The 16,535-nt window shown below is 35.8% G+C and overlaps 1 protein-coding gene across 1 annotated transcript; it reads right to left on the bottom strand.

Annotated features, from left to right (window-relative positions):
• Positions 1 to 1,640: 1,640 nt before the first annotated feature.
• On the bottom strand, positions 1,641 to 15,584 carry LOC128215801 (uncharacterized). Its single transcript, XM_052922405.1, has 14 exons — positions 15,419 to 15,584; positions 14,969 to 15,131; positions 14,689 to 14,821; positions 14,148 to 14,236; positions 13,594 to 13,711; positions 12,299 to 12,439; positions 10,986 to 11,198; positions 7,213 to 7,412; positions 6,664 to 6,850; positions 5,680 to 5,785; positions 4,514 to 4,651; positions 3,659 to 3,757; positions 2,371 to 2,462; positions 1,641 to 2,216 (listed from the first exon to the last, which is right to left on the bottom strand). Exons 1-14 carry the CDS (start codon positions 15,582 to 15,584, stop codon positions 2,076 to 2,078), a joined length of 1,986 nt encoding a protein of 661 aa, XP_052778365.1. The 3' UTR covers positions 1,641 to 2,075.
• Between the last annotated feature and the right edge of the window lie 951 nt (positions 15,585 to 16,535).

The following is a 16,535-nucleotide window of genomic DNA, read 5'->3' as shown; positions in this document are numbered from 1 at the left end:
TTTTTTAGCACAGATAAAATATCAAATATCATCCGGTATAGGTCCGTCATACCATATAACTAAAGATCACAAAACGTATATACGAATATATAAAACAAAATCATCTTTGTAAATGACGTAAATCGAATTATAAATTTGTGATATGGCTATGATCATTTCTAACTTCTTTGTTGCTTGTTAGAACAGTTTTGCATTTCGTTTACGGATATTTGTGAAATTTATGTTAAATTTGGCCAAAAGCATGCATTTAATGGTATTGCCAATAAACTGAAACTGAAACTGATATTCATACATTGAGAGAAACATTAAGGTAGTTATATCAATACTAATAATTCATTAAACTTGTAAAAAAACAAGTGAATTTTAATGGAGAAAGGAAGAAAAACAGCAACATCCATTTGGCTTTGACATTTGATATAAACAAACGTCGTTTTTGTTGACTTTCGTAAAGGAAATTAATACAGGTTTTGTTTCCCTAAATTTGAGTTTTTAAACGAGGCTTGCTGTAACAAAACTCTGATGTTATTTAAATATAAATTGTTTTAAAGTTTCGACATGAAATCATTTCTATTTGAATCATAAATTGCATTCAATTGATAATAATGAATTAATTTAATGCTATACTTGATTTTACTGCTATGTTTTACCAAGTTCTATGGGTTTTTTTATCTGGGTGTCAAGTATCACTTCGGTATTATTATCGTCTGTGTCTGTGTATTTGTCGTAGGTCCCTTACTAAGGCGTCACGTGACACTGTAGGCGTCGCTATCGGCGTGGTGTCAATTGTTTCCACAAGTTACAGTTATAATTGCTTGATATGGTAGGTCTGATAAGAATGATGGTAAATCACATCTGCTTGGCTTTGATGCATATAAGCAGAAATCGTTCACAGCATGATTACGTAGATAGGGTTTACATGGAAAACCAGCCTCTTTGTTAATGCATTTCAATTTCAGTATTATAAAAAATCTCGTTCGAACAATTTCATTCATGTGCATATATTACTAATCCACCGATATAATATACCAAAATACTTCAATTTTTGACTTTTAAAAGCGCTTTACAAACTACGTATCACAGATTATGGACAAACCAAACAATATTAAATAAAACAAAATTACATTTCATTAAAAAATAGTATGCTAAAAATAAATTTGCAACGCTTAGTTGTAATTTCAAAAGAACAAAATTTATAACAGGTACATTTTATAAAACATAAATTTCAAAATACTTATAATATTATATGAAATTGTTTTAATATTATATAAAATTAATTAACATTTTCTTTGATATCACTTTATATGTGATAGATATTCAGTTCCCATATACTTCATTCAGATTTTCCATCCTACCAACCCGAAACAGGACACAAACATATTATTTGTTTAAGTCATCTTACCTGTTTGTACAAAACCATGTATAATACACAGTACGTCTATGTACAAAAGGCAATTAAATGCTGTAGCTGCATGTCATGATTGAGGTACTTAAAATTATAAGTAAAAACCCGCCAGAACTTTACAATATTATAAATGCCTTTGTCTTTTTGTTGTTTTCTAAAACCCTCATACGAGAATTGTTATTGTTGTTGTGGTGGTGGTGTTGTGGTGGTTGCTGCTGTTGTTCTTATTGCTGTTAACATTAATATTGGAGCTGCTGCACTAAAACTAGGCATTTCACTGTGAAGAACATTATAAACAGTGCTGTTATCGCTGTGTGTCTAGTGGCCACAGCTCTGTATGTTATCACGTATAGATTCGAAACAACAGTATGCATTAAGGTGCAGTTCTATTTATTTTCGTTAAAAAATTATGTTTATCGATACCCAGCGTTTCAACTCTATCAAACAATAAAAGCTAGTGCCCCTTTGATGGTGAAATGATTTTGTTACTTATTTATGTGAATAGGTAGTAATAAAAATCCCAAAACAGTTTACTGAATAGTGTAGAAACATATTCGTACTGTTGCAGGACTTTTGCTTTTCGCTACAAACGTATTTCCAAGTCCAGAAGAAGTGTCCCGATAAAGGACAGTATTTCAACTTGTATGCAAGCTGGGAAAAGTAAACTATTCGATTAGTTAGCCGTCTTGGAATCAATCAGAATTTCGGGGTCTACGAAGTATTCGTCGTAATCCGGCGGAGCGTACCCTTCCTTGCACTCAAGCCAATATGTCTTCACGTTGCCCTTGAAAGTCAGCATCAGGTCACGGTCATTCTATCAAGGCAAATGTTAAGAACATCAGATTGATGATACTATTTTTCGTTTTGTAATTATTCATAAATTTGTGGACAAGTGTGAAGTAACGCGTTTTATAAACTAGTTTTAAAACAACGTGACTCATGAGTCAATGAGAAGGCGACGCAGTTACCTTTTCTGTGAGATCATCCCTCTCCCGAATGACGAAGCCGCCTACTTCTGTCAAATGATCAGCCGTCGACTTGCTAAGGTGGACCTTGCAAGCTGGAAAGATATGTGTTTGCTGAATGGGATGCTAAAATTGTGTATATTTTATGAACATCATTTCTCATTCCGTTTGTAAAGTATTTTCTCGGGACATAAAAGTTAATGTTTGTATGAAAACAAGGAAGAGCAATAGACAGAAAACCATTTAAATAATTACCATACCAATTAACCTTACGTTTAAGCTACTGATTAGCTTAATTTTAAAAACCTTGTTGGGAAAATAGCGTAGACCTAACAAATATTTGTATTAATATAAAGAAGGAAACACGCATGTCGTACGGGTTTTTCATTTTCGGATAACCGCTTGAAACCCGCTACTCCACATTCACCGAAGGATGTATTGTAGCTGACAACTCATTCATTTCCCATCGGTAACAACCTCGGATGCATATAGACGGTTTACAATGTCAAATTATCAGTCAATCATAAGGACTTTACTCTGAAAAATCTAAATATGATAAGCTTCACTTGGAATCAATTGCAACTGAATAATGCAAATTACACGAGTAATATTATCAATTTTACGATGCACTTGCATACATCCGAGGTTGTTTTTGATGAAAAATTCCAAAAAGTGATCCGATCTGCGCAAAGGGTATGTCGTGGTTATCTGACTTTGCGGTTGTTTTAAAGGTCTAGTTAAAGGCATACTGGCATCATAATCACCTGGCCCCAATTTCTCAAAACTTCTTAAGTCTCTTATAACAGGATTAAGTTAAATCCACTATTTTTGTCTTTCAGTATTTTGCATTTTATATACTCCTTTAATGTTTTAATACTAAAGATAGAAAGTATCGTTACAATTATCACAATTAACCATTTTTCATTTATAAAAAATCACTATAAGTTTGTATTTTGGCTAATTGAAATAAGCAACTTAAGCCTGTTAAGCTTAAGAAGATTCGAGAAATTGGGGCCTGCGGTGCATCTCCTGCGTATTGCACTGGTGCCGCAGTAGGGGCTAATTTCCTGTGTATTTGTTTATTAGCTCAGGGCCGTTTAGAGTCCATTTAAAAAAACCTCCAAAACGTCTCAGCAGGATACTCAGATCAGAGATCTGATAAGAGGGTACAAGGCAATTGAATTAAGATCAATACACAGAGGTTGTGTACTATATACAGATTGTGTGTGTGGGGGGGGGGGGTCACTTATAGAAGGCTTAAACTAGGCCTTTAAAGTTCAATTCATATTACGTTTTCCGAGCGCCTCCATCATGTTTGCGACATTCACTGCCTCTCCAAACACGCAGTAGTGTGGCATCTTCGTCCCCACCACACCAGCAACCACCGCTCCTGAAACGAAACAAAACGAATTTATATATTTATAAAATGTTATACATTGTTTCTAGTTAAAAAATACTAATCACATACCTTTCTGTATTACACATCTGTAGTATAACAATATCATTCTGCACTTTTGTAAACAATTTTATTGGAAACAAAAAAATGCTTTCTTAATATTCCAGCAAGCCATACCTGTATTGCTCATAAAGATGTATTTGATTAATAATAATATCAATTTCAATTCTAAGAGAGAAACGTGTTATTTTTTCTTGATTTCATGAAAAAACTTTCTTAAAAACTTTATTTTTCAAATTCAAAGAACGTCATGAACATATACCAAATAATTCATTTACTTCATATAAGCATTCAAAATAAATAAAATTTCATTCGTCCGTCTCTCGTTGAGCCTCGGTATATTAACGCTCAACAGTGCCCATGTTATTGCGTATATACATGGTTTAAAAATTGATACAGACATTCAAATATATTACTGTATGAATGAGAACTTGGAGGCACCATGTTCTACGTTTAGCATAATGGTTTCGGTACTATTTTTTGTTAAACAATAGTGTTCTTATTCTGCTATAAAGAAACGTTTCAGAAACTAGGGCCATAATCTTCTGGTAAATATCTGTATGTCAAAAGCTTTCAAATGAGAACAAAATTAACCAAATGATCAGCGAATGTTTTATTACGTAGCTTATTTTCATCACCGTCATACTTTTAAGACATGGGAGTGCCAAACTGTAAGTTCGCAAAATGTACCTGAATGGCAACCGATGCGTAGTCTGACGTTCGTCCCTGGAATATGGGGGATCTCCATCCGGTTGACGTGCTCCAGGATGTCAAGAGCAAGGGAGGCGATCTCAGAAGCGTGACGGTTACCGTTTGGCTTTGGAACACCTTTGGTAGTAAAAACGTATAAATAATATGTTAATAGTCAGATAACGATCTAAATAAAACGAAACAACAACAGGAAGGAGCAGCGTCATTTAAAAAAATTAAACCCTCGCTTTAAGGTAAGATTATCACAAGACAAACCAAAGCGATAAAGTAGAAGAACATGTTACAGAAAATCGTATTGAAAATGATGATATTTTGTATCATTCGGTACATCAGGACTTCACTTCCAGCTTAATTGTTCATGTTTCAAGCATATTATATAACTGTGTTTCAGTTTCATTTGTTTTCATTTAGAATGCTTTTTAAAGACTTTCGTGTTAGAGAATATTTTCAAATTAATAGCGAGAATCGATTTCCGCCGTCCTTAATCGATTTTCAACATTACCCGATTGGATAAGTCACTTTATTTACAGCAGCAATATAAACATTTCTAATAAATACATGCAATGTATAAAAGTATCCATGTATGTATTTTTATTGTTAAATGATGACGCAGTGTAGACGACGTAGGAAATCATAACTGCGAAATGTTTGCAAAAAATAAACGCTTTGAATGATCTTAAGCATTGCTTTGTCAGTTTGTGATATCAGCTCATCAACAGCGGAGGTGAAACTGGTAGGTCTTTTTGTTATTTATTACCGGAAAAAGGCATGTGATAAAAATAATATGCCAATAGTCATTATTTAATATACAGTTGTATTCAACTCGTTGAGTCAATATGTAAGTAAGCTAGCATTGTTGATTAAAATTGTGTTTCTACGTATTTATGAAGTTGCGCCCGTCTTGCTCTGACCTTTTATTTACAGCACCAATGAAAACCTAAATGCTTTATGCAATTGATTTTTTTTGTCTGTATTTTTAGTGTCATACAATGACGCATTGTAGAAAACGCAATAATAACTGCGAAATGTTTGAAAGAAAAAACGCTTGGAATGATCTTAAAGAGTAAATATCACCATTGCTGAAACAAACATAGTAACCGTCGACCCGTTCATCGAGAAACCAGTAAGAGTAAATATCTTCGTACCTGAAACGACGAGATATGCGTCGCCAATCGTCTCCACCTTGTACACGTCGTACACGTCTATCCGTTCATCCAGACACGAGTATATCGTGTTTAACATCTCGACGATCTGCAAAAAAGGTGATCATGGTAAAGATTTTGATCCGATTGTTCAGAACTGCGTTGAAGTTAAAACGTGATTAACGACATAATTGTTAAATTTTAAAAGTCTAAAATTTAATGACAAGATAATGTATTAAAACAAACAGATACAACTTATATATATAAAGCAGTTTTCTTAAATCTTGTTATTAAGATTTGAAAGGTAACAAGGATGAGGCTAAAAACGTTGTAAAAAAAGGTTTCGAACAATCGACTCAATATATTCAGTTAAAATATCAACGTTAAACATGCCATATACATATACATTATGTCCAAGGTGTAATATCATATGCAAGAATATATTGTAAAATGATTCTATGAAGTAATTCCAGTGATCTCCTGTGTCGCTCGTCGTTCCAAAGTCAAATCCCGAACATTTATACACATTTATTTTTGTTTATGTTGTATTGTGACGCTGAGTGTTTTTATGACATGAGTGTTCGGCCTTAACATCATGCCTATCTATCAACAGGGCAATCGTTCATTTTTAGATACTGAATAGTTTCCATCGTATGGTCATGATAAACACATACATAGTTGTAACCAGCAAACCGTGTTTGACTAACGTTTCATTCTCGAATCTACGAATGAAACATCAATAAGACTTTATTGATAACATGATATTTGTAATGGTTGTCGAACCTCTACAACATGTTTTTTCTTTCATTGAAAGCAATGTGTTTTTTACTCTCAGACCACTCGTTAAATGATTCGGTTCATTCAAATCTAAATTAAATGCAAATGCGATGTTAATTAAATATTCTGTATATATATATATATATATATATATATATATATATAGGAAGTAATAAAAAAATGCATGTATAAATAAAAGAACACATGTACCTGTAATGGCGAGCTGCGGGAACAGATGTTGGTGAACCCAACAATGTCAGAAAACATGATGGTAGCGTGTGGGAACTCCTCGGTGCTTACTTCTTGGTTCTGTTTCAGCTGTTCGGCTACCTCCTTCGGTAACATCTGGTACAGCAACGTGTCCGTCCGTCTTTTCTCTTTCGATAAGGCTTTAGTCCTGGAAAAGATCGGGAATAGGTTTGAGGACAAACTGTGTGAATGGCAGAATATATTCTATAACATAAGTTTAGGTATACCCTATTTAGTTTTCAGATTAATCTTTAATATTAAGGTTGTTTGTTATCTTTTATTGATATTATCATCAGAAAAGAATCCCAATTCCTTTGGAATTTAAACGTTTGGTGGAAAAAGACAAAAATAGAATATACTCTATGAACTTACTTTTGGTGCATTCGTGGAAGCCAATGGCAATCGAGATTTTGTTTTATTTAATTATTAAACATAATCAAAAACAAAACAAAAATAAATTTTCCATTGTCATCCTTCATGAAAATGCAAACACTATTGTAATGTTTAAACCTGTCGGCAATGTGAAGCGAGCATCTCTGAATCTCCACAGTGAGATTGTAGACTGCGTATATAATGACTGGACAGAGAATGAGCACTGCGCTGAAGATGATGCAGATGATGATGATGTTGGTCAGGTCCGTCTGTTGTCTGGCCGCTAACAAACCGTCGATTGTCAGAGCAAGAGAGACTTGTGCTTCTCGGATAATATCCTGAAATAAATTTAATGAATTTGATGGATAGTATATCCCATGTACAATCATAACAATTTGACTGTCTGGTGACCCAACATTGTTTTGGTATTATTTGAATTTTTTAGATGTGTAGTAAAGAATATGTAAAATTAAACAAACAAAAAATATTACAAACTAATTTTGCTGGCTATGCAGTAGTGCAAAATAGCTAGTTCTTTCATGTCCGATTTCAGTTGAATTAAAGAGCTAAAGTATACAAACTGCATTACCTTTTTCTACAATGTGTTGCCCAGTATAAATTTTACAACCCATATTCTTTCAACAAACCTTACCCGTACCTTTCCAAATGATATAGAAATTATATGGGTTTACTAGGCATCAACGTTTTCACATTACTACGGCAATAGCCGAATATAGTAAAAAATCGCACCTCGAAATGACAACTATTTAAACATCTGATACCTTAAATTATTTAAAGGAAAAAAATTAAAATGTATTGTTAAGTTTACCGCTCAAAATAACTTGAGGGTCACATTTATTGGTTGGTTTATCTTATATAATGTAAACTGCAATACAAGTTGTTTTAATAATAAAATGTACATAACTGGAGATTAGGCTAACATTTGAATAGAGAAGGAATACTGGAAAAGAAAATTAACAGCGAATGGGAGGGAAAAGTTCAGGCACCGGTCAAAAATACAATGATATCGACCATATGGCCAGTGTGCACGTAGTTTTTGAATGTCCATACACGTAGTACTGTGTCGCTGGTATACGTCTTAGTTATACACGTAGTACTGTGTCGCTGGTGTCGCTGGCATACGTGTAAGCTATACACGTATTACTGTGTCGCTGGTGTACGTCTAAGCTATACACTTAGTACTGTGTCGCTGGTGTACGTCTAAGCTATACACGTAGTACTGTGTCGCTGGTGTACGTCTAAGCTATACACGTAGTACTGTGTCGCTGGTGTACGTCTAAGCTATACACGCAGTACTGTGTCGCTGGTATACGTCTAAGTTATACACGCAGTACTGTGTCGCTGGTATACGTCTAAGTTATACACGCAGTACTGTGTCGCTGGTATACGTCTTAGCTATACACGCAGTACTGTGTCGCTGGTATACGTCTAAGCTATACTATACACGCAGTACTGTGTCGCTGGTATACGTCTAAGCTATACACGTAGTACTGTGTCGCTGGTATACGTCTTAGTTATACACGTAGTACTGTGTCGCTGGTATACGTCTAAGCTATACACGTAGTACTGTGTCGCTGGTATACGTCTAAGCTATACACGTAGTACTGTGTCGCTAATATACGTCTTAGCTCTACACGTAGTACTGTGTCGCTAATATACGTCTTAGCTGTACACGTAGTACTGTGTCGCTGGTATACGTCTTAGCTGTACACGTAGTACTGTGTCGCTGGTATACGTCTTAGCTGTACACGTTGTACTGTGTCGCTGGTATACGTCTTAGTTGTACACGTAGTACTGTGTCGCTGGTATACGTCTTAGTTGTACACGTAGTACTGTGTCGCTGGTATACGTCTAAGTTGTACACGTAGTACTGTGTAGCTGGTATACGTCTAAGTTGTACACGTAGTACTGTGTCGCTGGTATACGTCTAATTTGTACACGTAGTACTGTGTCGCTGCTATACGTCTTAGTTGTACACGCAGTACTGTGTCGCTGGTGTACGTCTAAGCTATACACGTAGTACTGTGTCGCTGGTATACGTGTAAGACTGTGTCGCTGGTATACGTGTAAGACTGTGTCGCTGATATACGTGTAAGACTGTGTCGCTGGTATACGTGTAAGACTGTGTCGCTGGTATACATCTAAGCTTCACGTAGTACTGTGTAGCTGTTTTACATCTAAGCTATACACGTAGTACTGTGTCGCTGTAATACGCGTAAGCTATACACGTAGTACTGTGTCGCTGGTATACGTCTAAGCTATACACGTAGTACTGTGTCGCTGGTATACGTCTAAGTTATACACGTAGTACTGTGTCGCTGGTATACGTCTAAGTTATACACGTAGTACTGTGTCGCTGGTATACGTCTTAGCTATACACGTAGTACTGTGTTGCTGGTATACGTCTAAGCTATACACGTAGTACTGTGTCGCTGGTATACGTCTTAGTTATACACGTAGTACTGTGTCGCTGGTATACGTCTAAGCTGTACACGTAGTACTGTGTCACTGGTATACGTCTTAGTTATACACGTAGTACTGTGTCGCTGGTATACATCTAAGTTATACACGTAGTACTGTGTCGCTGGTATACGTCTTAGTTATACACGTAGTACTGTGTCGCTGGTATACGTCTAAGCTATACACGTAGTACTGTGTCGCTGGTATACGTCTAAGCTATACACGTAGTACTGTGTCGCTGGTGTACGTCTTAGTTATACACGTAGTACTGTGTCGCTGGTATACATCTAAGCTATACACGTAGTACTGTGTCGCTGGTATACGTCTTAGTTATACACGTAGTACTGTGTCGCTGGTATACGTTTAAGCTATACACGTAGTACTGTGTCGCTGGTATACGTCTTAGTTATACACGTAGTACTGTGTCGCTGGTATACGTCTTAGTTATACACGTAGTACTGTGTCGCTGGTATACGTCTTAGTTATACACGTAGTACTGTGTCGCTGTTATACATCTAAGCTATACACGTAGTACTGTGTCGCTGGTATACATCTAAGCTATACACGTAGTACTGTGTCGCTGGTATACGTCTTAGTTATACACGTAGTACTGTGTCGCTGGTATACGTCTAAGCTTTACACGTAGTACTGTGTCGCTGGTATACGTCTAAGCTATACACGTAGTACTGTGTCGCTGGTATACGTCTAAGCTATACAGTAGTACTGTGTCGCTGGTATACGTCTAAGCTATACACGTAGTACTGTGTCGCTGGTATACGTGTAAGCTATACACGTAGTACTGTGTCGCTGGTATACGTGTAAGCTATACACGTAGTACTGTGTCGCTGGTATACATCTAAGCTATACAGTAGTACTGTGTCGCTGGTGTTCGTGTAAGCTATACACGTAGTACTGTGTCCCTGGTATACGTGTAAGACTCTGTCGCTGGTATTATCTAAGCTATACACGTAGTACTATGTCGTTGTTATACGTGTAAGCTATACACGTAGTACTGTGTCGCTGGTATACGTCTAAGACTCTGTCGCTGGCATTCATCTAAGCTATACACGTAGTACTGTGTCGCTGGTATACGTGTAAGCTATACACGTAGTACTGTGTCGCTGTTATACGTGTAAGCTATAAACGTAGTACTGTGTCGCTTGTATACGTCTAAGCTATACACATAGTACTGTAATTCTTTGTCGCAGTGTTAACTTCACAAAAAGAACTATATCGCTGTTATATGCATAAGCAAAACCAGTAGTGCTTCGTCGCTGTTATACGTGTAAGCAATGAAAGTAGTACTTCGTCACTGTTAGATATGTAAGATACACAAGAAGTACTGTGTCGCTGTTATACATGTATAACTGTAGACAGTATAAGATGAAACATAACATTTATCTCGAAGTGTAGTTAAAAAGGTATCGTACCTGAAAGTATGTCATGTTCTCAAACCAGAACTTTGCATCCTTGAGAGACCCAACTGTGTTAATAACTGCTCCTGAATTTCTCGAGCGAATCTCTCCCCTTTTGTTCTGGATAGTCCTCATGATCTCGGGATTGCCCCTGATCTTTGCATCGTAGATTTCCTTTGCAATAGTGGAGTATTGCCTAGCAGCAGCGAATGAGGCGTTGGATGTGTCCTTTAACGGATAAATTGATTTTCCTTTATGAACGATAATTATACTCTTTGGTGAATATCAACGTTTAGAAAAATAAATAAATAGCATAGCAGAACATACAAAGGCCTAAAAAATGTTTGTTTCGTGAAACATAACATTACCTTTTAAAAGCCGCACACCGTAGTAAAAAACGAGGAAAAACAAGAAAACAAATTGCAAGCAATAGGGTTATTTGCAAGAAAATGATCTTGGCATGAAGTGTTTTCGAAAAAATATCCCTACCTAACCCACTGTAACGGTCCGCCATATGCGAATGTTCAAAGTATAACATTCCGTTATAGACGGAAGAACGTTCATAGAACGTTGATGTACTTGTTTGGTAATATGCAAATTAACAAAGTCCGGGCTCCGTGTGGATTGAGAATTTACTGTATACAAAGACCAGTCGACCGCTTCAGAGTTGAGCATGTTTTTCACTAAAGGGATCTGTTGGCCTTGATTGCGTCGCATATTACACCACCAAATACTTGTCGAGAAACAAACATTTATAAGCCAATGTAACGATTAAGAATAATTATATAGAGACATATGTGGGGGCCATATTATCAATGCACGTATCCTACGAGCGCATTTCGAATAAATATTTAAAGGATACATTCTCTCTGTTTCGAAACTAAAAGCTTTATTTGTCAGGTTTTGGAATGTTTGTTTGATTTTGCTATCTTAAAGTTTAATTAAATTGATATGTAAAATATAAAATAATTTAACTGAAATGTTTTTATATGACGATATGTTGTCGTTCGATCGTTACTGAGATGCTTAGATAAGTTTTTACTCTTGTCTTTATAACTGTATTTTTGATATTCCCTTACAACGCTTTTACCATTTAACAGTTAAAGAAAGGCTTTTTTTATCATTTTACGATCTTACACAAGAGAAAATAGTTAGGACTTCGGCTCTTAGTAACCTGTTTTATCGCTGCATTATTTACTAATCAAACGTCGACTATTAGTTGGGTGTGACATACGCATAATATACCGAAGGAAATGATGACGTTACTTCCTTCCCCTTTCTGAAATTCTCTGAGGTTGACACATTTTTTCCTAATTTAAAATACCTACCTGACTTTCGACGAAGTACAGATACTCTTCTCGGGTAGGAAACTCCCCCAGGGTGTAGAAGATGACGCCCATTGCCCGCTCTCTTCCCAGATATTCCGAGGCTACCAGCAACTCTTGATATGCCACGAAGGCTTTCCAGACCTGTAGCAAAATGATAAATTTTGTCGATATTAAGGTATTCGATCAACAAATAGTTCTCCAATAGTTACATTAATCTTAATAGTTAAAATCTGAAGCGTGGTACCCTAACATAATGTTGGTAGCATTTGAAAGGTATTTGACTGCTGGTTATAACATAAAGAAAATGACTAAAGGTATGTCATACATAAAGTTAATCCAGTTTTTTTATACAAGCCCTTTATTATAAATAAAATCGGACGTAGCTCTTTCACTAAGAAGTACGAGCTTTGTAAGGAAATAAAATCCAGTTGAAATAAAAGTCTAATCAGCCAGTTTGTGGCAAGAACAGATAGAGGGCACATGTTCCTATAGATGTTGTGGGCTTTCGTGCACTAGTGAGAACCCCCTCTTGGCCTATCAAAATGGACACCAGACCCCAATTTCTTTACACAAAATTTTAGTCACTCATAATAGGATAAAGCTAAGGTCTGTATTTTTGTTTTGGTATAATTATTGTTATATTTGCAATCTTAAGAAATTTAGAAAAATAGATCAATTATCTTAAGATGATCACAATAAAATAATTTGTATTTAATAAATTCAAGATTTACTAAAAATGGCTTAATAAAATAAGCTACTTAAGAACTTTCGAGAATTTGAGGCCGGTACTGGTATTTACCAAGAAAACAGAATCAAGGACGATTCATATCAAAATATAGGTCGTCGCCGTTGAGCTAATATAAATAATAATAAACTCAGTTAATGGCCAGAAGAACTCATTTCTACACTGGCAGCAGCCCCGCGAAGCGTCATGAAAATGATAAAAGTGGTTACAGAACGATTACATAAAGACCGATTGTTGAAAACTTAACAACGGTGTTTACGGTATCGTTGCTAACTTTAAAGGTGAACTATTTCATGGTGTGCTCATATATTTGCATTAAACAAGAACAGCTAAAAATGTCTCAAATCTTGTTAGAAATACTGTGATCACAAGTGTTTCAATTTAACGTCCAGCACAGTAACGGTTTTAAAGTTAACAACGACGGCGTTAACCACATTGTTAACCTAATTTTGGAAACAATCAGCCGAAAGGGTATAAGAAAATGTTGAGGTTACCGCCTTGAGACGTTGCGTTCATTTGGAAATAAACCTTAAAAAGTTAAAACGTTCACCTTTTCTGCCCTGGCTTCTGTGATGGATTTGTAGAACCACTTGATGAAGACCTCGATCCAGTCAGAGTACGTGATCAGTTCCTCGTGGAATGTCACCTTTAACGTGTCCAACTCGTACCTAAAGCACGTGTGAATGGAAGTTGAGGAAAAAAGGTCACCATGCAGATCTGATTACGCTTACAACAGAGTAACGGTAAGCAAATGGCACTGTTACTTCTTAATGTTATTTTTTATCATTGATATGTTTTACCTTATGTTTTTACAACTTGTATAAAATGCAGACCGACACAAAGACACGTGCCAAATCGCCTACAAATATATATATAACTGTACTGAAATTACCATTGACTATGTAGAATGGCACTTTATGTTTTATATTTAACATTTTCTAACGAATGTAACTTCTTAATGCTATTTTTTATCATTTATATGTTTTACCTTATGTTTTATACAACTAATATAAGTGCAGACCGATACAAAGACACGTGCCAAATCGCCTACAAATATATAACTGTAATGAAATTATCACTGACTGTGGAGAATATGCCAGTTACCTGTGCCTGTTGAGCGTCTTCAGAAACGTCTCGCTCGAGTCAAACTCCGACCTCGTGTTACTCAGCGAAGAAGGCCACTCTGGTAGATTCTGTACGGCAAATAACACCAATTAGGAAGTGGCTACTCAGTGAAAGGTATGTTTTATTCATTCAAGCATGAAAGTTAATCAAAGCAGCCATGTTTATACCCTATCAGACAACTGGCTTCTCCCCATCTGTGTAGGTTTGGAGCTGAATGGTTTGTGGTTTAAAAGACTTGCTAAAAAGCTTGATCTTCTTGATCATTTTTTATGTTTACATTTTCACCACAGGGAGGTATTGTGCAACTTAAACTTGATCGAAGACGTAGTGGTTACGTTCAACTGGTTTTATATTTCTTATAAGAAACATTTTTTTCTAATGTTGTTTAATGTTTTGATTAAAATGGAACTTGCATCCAATATGTTTGGGGTCTTGAAATACCAGAAATCAATGTTATTTAGTGTTTAAATCGGCAAATCCACCACATCATGTTAAGGAAATATATTCAGTGGTTTATTACCTGTACCGCTTCATCAGTATCGAGGTAGCGCTGTAACAGGAATCCCTTGGTCTCTGGTCTTATGGAGCTGAGGTATAGGGCGCTACCATCTCTCTCACGTTGGAGCGAGCGAATCATGTACGCCATGTCGAGGCTAAAGAAAAGAAAGTATGTTATTTTGATGTATTCTTTATTCTATACGAACAGTACAGAATGGCAAGTGTATTAAAAGGGTAATAAAATATAAGTACTTTTATTCACAGTGGTGTGAGGATTACAAATGACAACAAACGAAATTTACCTGAAAAGTAGCGTTGAACGTATCGACGTCGAGTATAAGTAATTGTTGAGGGTCGTCCCAAACGAGTTGCCAGTGAGACCAATGAGGATGGAGACAGGAATTAGGATGATGGCTAACATCTTTATCATTTGGTTACGTTGGCCTGCAGCCGTGATGGGGTCACCTTTTCAATTCAATTAGAGTAATTAAACATTATCTATGATATCAGTTTATGAACAAGTAAAAGTTTAAGGATTGAACAAGTAACATCAGTGTAACAAGGTGCTATGCTTTTTCGTTTCAGAGAAAAGAGAGATGTATGAAATGTTATATAACACAGTCATGGCGCGGGCAATTAAACATCAACAATTGAAGGGGTTACTAAGGGTTGAGCCAAGCACAAGAACAAGTCATAAGATCCCTTTTTAACCAACTTATAAATCACAATACTGTATACTCAAAATCACATACCCCTGCAGGCGTTCAGACACTGATTCCCCGAATTGCTCACATGCAGCATGTCCATGATGGCGGTATTCAGTTGCGAGGGCGACAGAGACGTCGTTGAACCGGGCATGGGAGACATTCCCTTTTTAGCCGGAGCCACTTTTCCGGCCGCCTTTTGAAAGAACGGCATTTTTGGTGCCACTTGTGAGGGTTGTTTCTTTTGAGGTTGTAGTTTTTTCTTCTTTTTTAGATAATTTATGTTGTATTTATGTGTATTTGTAAGGATTCACTAATATTTATTGAACTGTTAACAACTTGATATTACAACTTTAATAACGCTTAGTTCTAGTTATGTAATGTGAACTGTTTCGCTGAATAAAAAATTAAACGAATTGAGACGCATACATTTACACTGCGATCTTTATGACAATTACTTATCCTTATTCAAGGCATTTTAAGTCCATTGCTAATTAAACAAATATTTTAGAACTAAGACAAGTTTTTAATGTACAGAAAATATCCTTCCATTGTCAAGGAAATAAAACGATGCAGCACTCAAATAGACGAAAACATGTGATAATTGTTACCATGGAAACGATACTTTTATGTATTGATATCATCTTCGACGGTTTGGTAGAAATGTTGAAAGGTACTAATATGGACCATCTTGTGATTTTTTTCTGTTAATATGTTTAGTATTGATTTACTTGTTTCTTAGCATTCGTGGCCAAACATACGTCCGTCTTTGAAGGGTTATGATATTCTGATAAACAATGCTCAGTTTAACTTGCCTTCTGTATTTGTAAATATGTTATATCATATTCCTCTTACATACATTTCTTCACGGACATATGAACCATATGTGTATATTTCTTTAACATTGAAAATATTAACTTCCGATTTAAGTTTCATTATGAAAAGTGTAAAGGCATACAATTTGCATTCTCTTAAAATATGACCCTACTTGTCATATTACAAAAAAAAACGTTTTAAAAACATAAATATTCTGCATTAAACGCAGCGGTATATTGGCACCGTATTTAAGCACATTGTCCTTTTACCGAATTTTACTTAGAATTTTATTCTGTTTTAATGCATAAACAGTTTGGTGTTTTTTTTTTTTTTTTATTAAATACGCTAT

Source organism: Mya arenaria, chromosome 14, assembly GCF_026914265.1.
Source record: "Mya arenaria isolate MELC-2E11 chromosome 14, ASM2691426v1".
NCBI lineage: Eukaryota > Metazoa > Mollusca > Bivalvia > Myida > Myidae > Mya > Mya arenaria.
The sequence above is the reverse complement of the archived record's forward strand: the minus strand, read 5'-3'. Positions and strand labels throughout refer to the sequence as shown.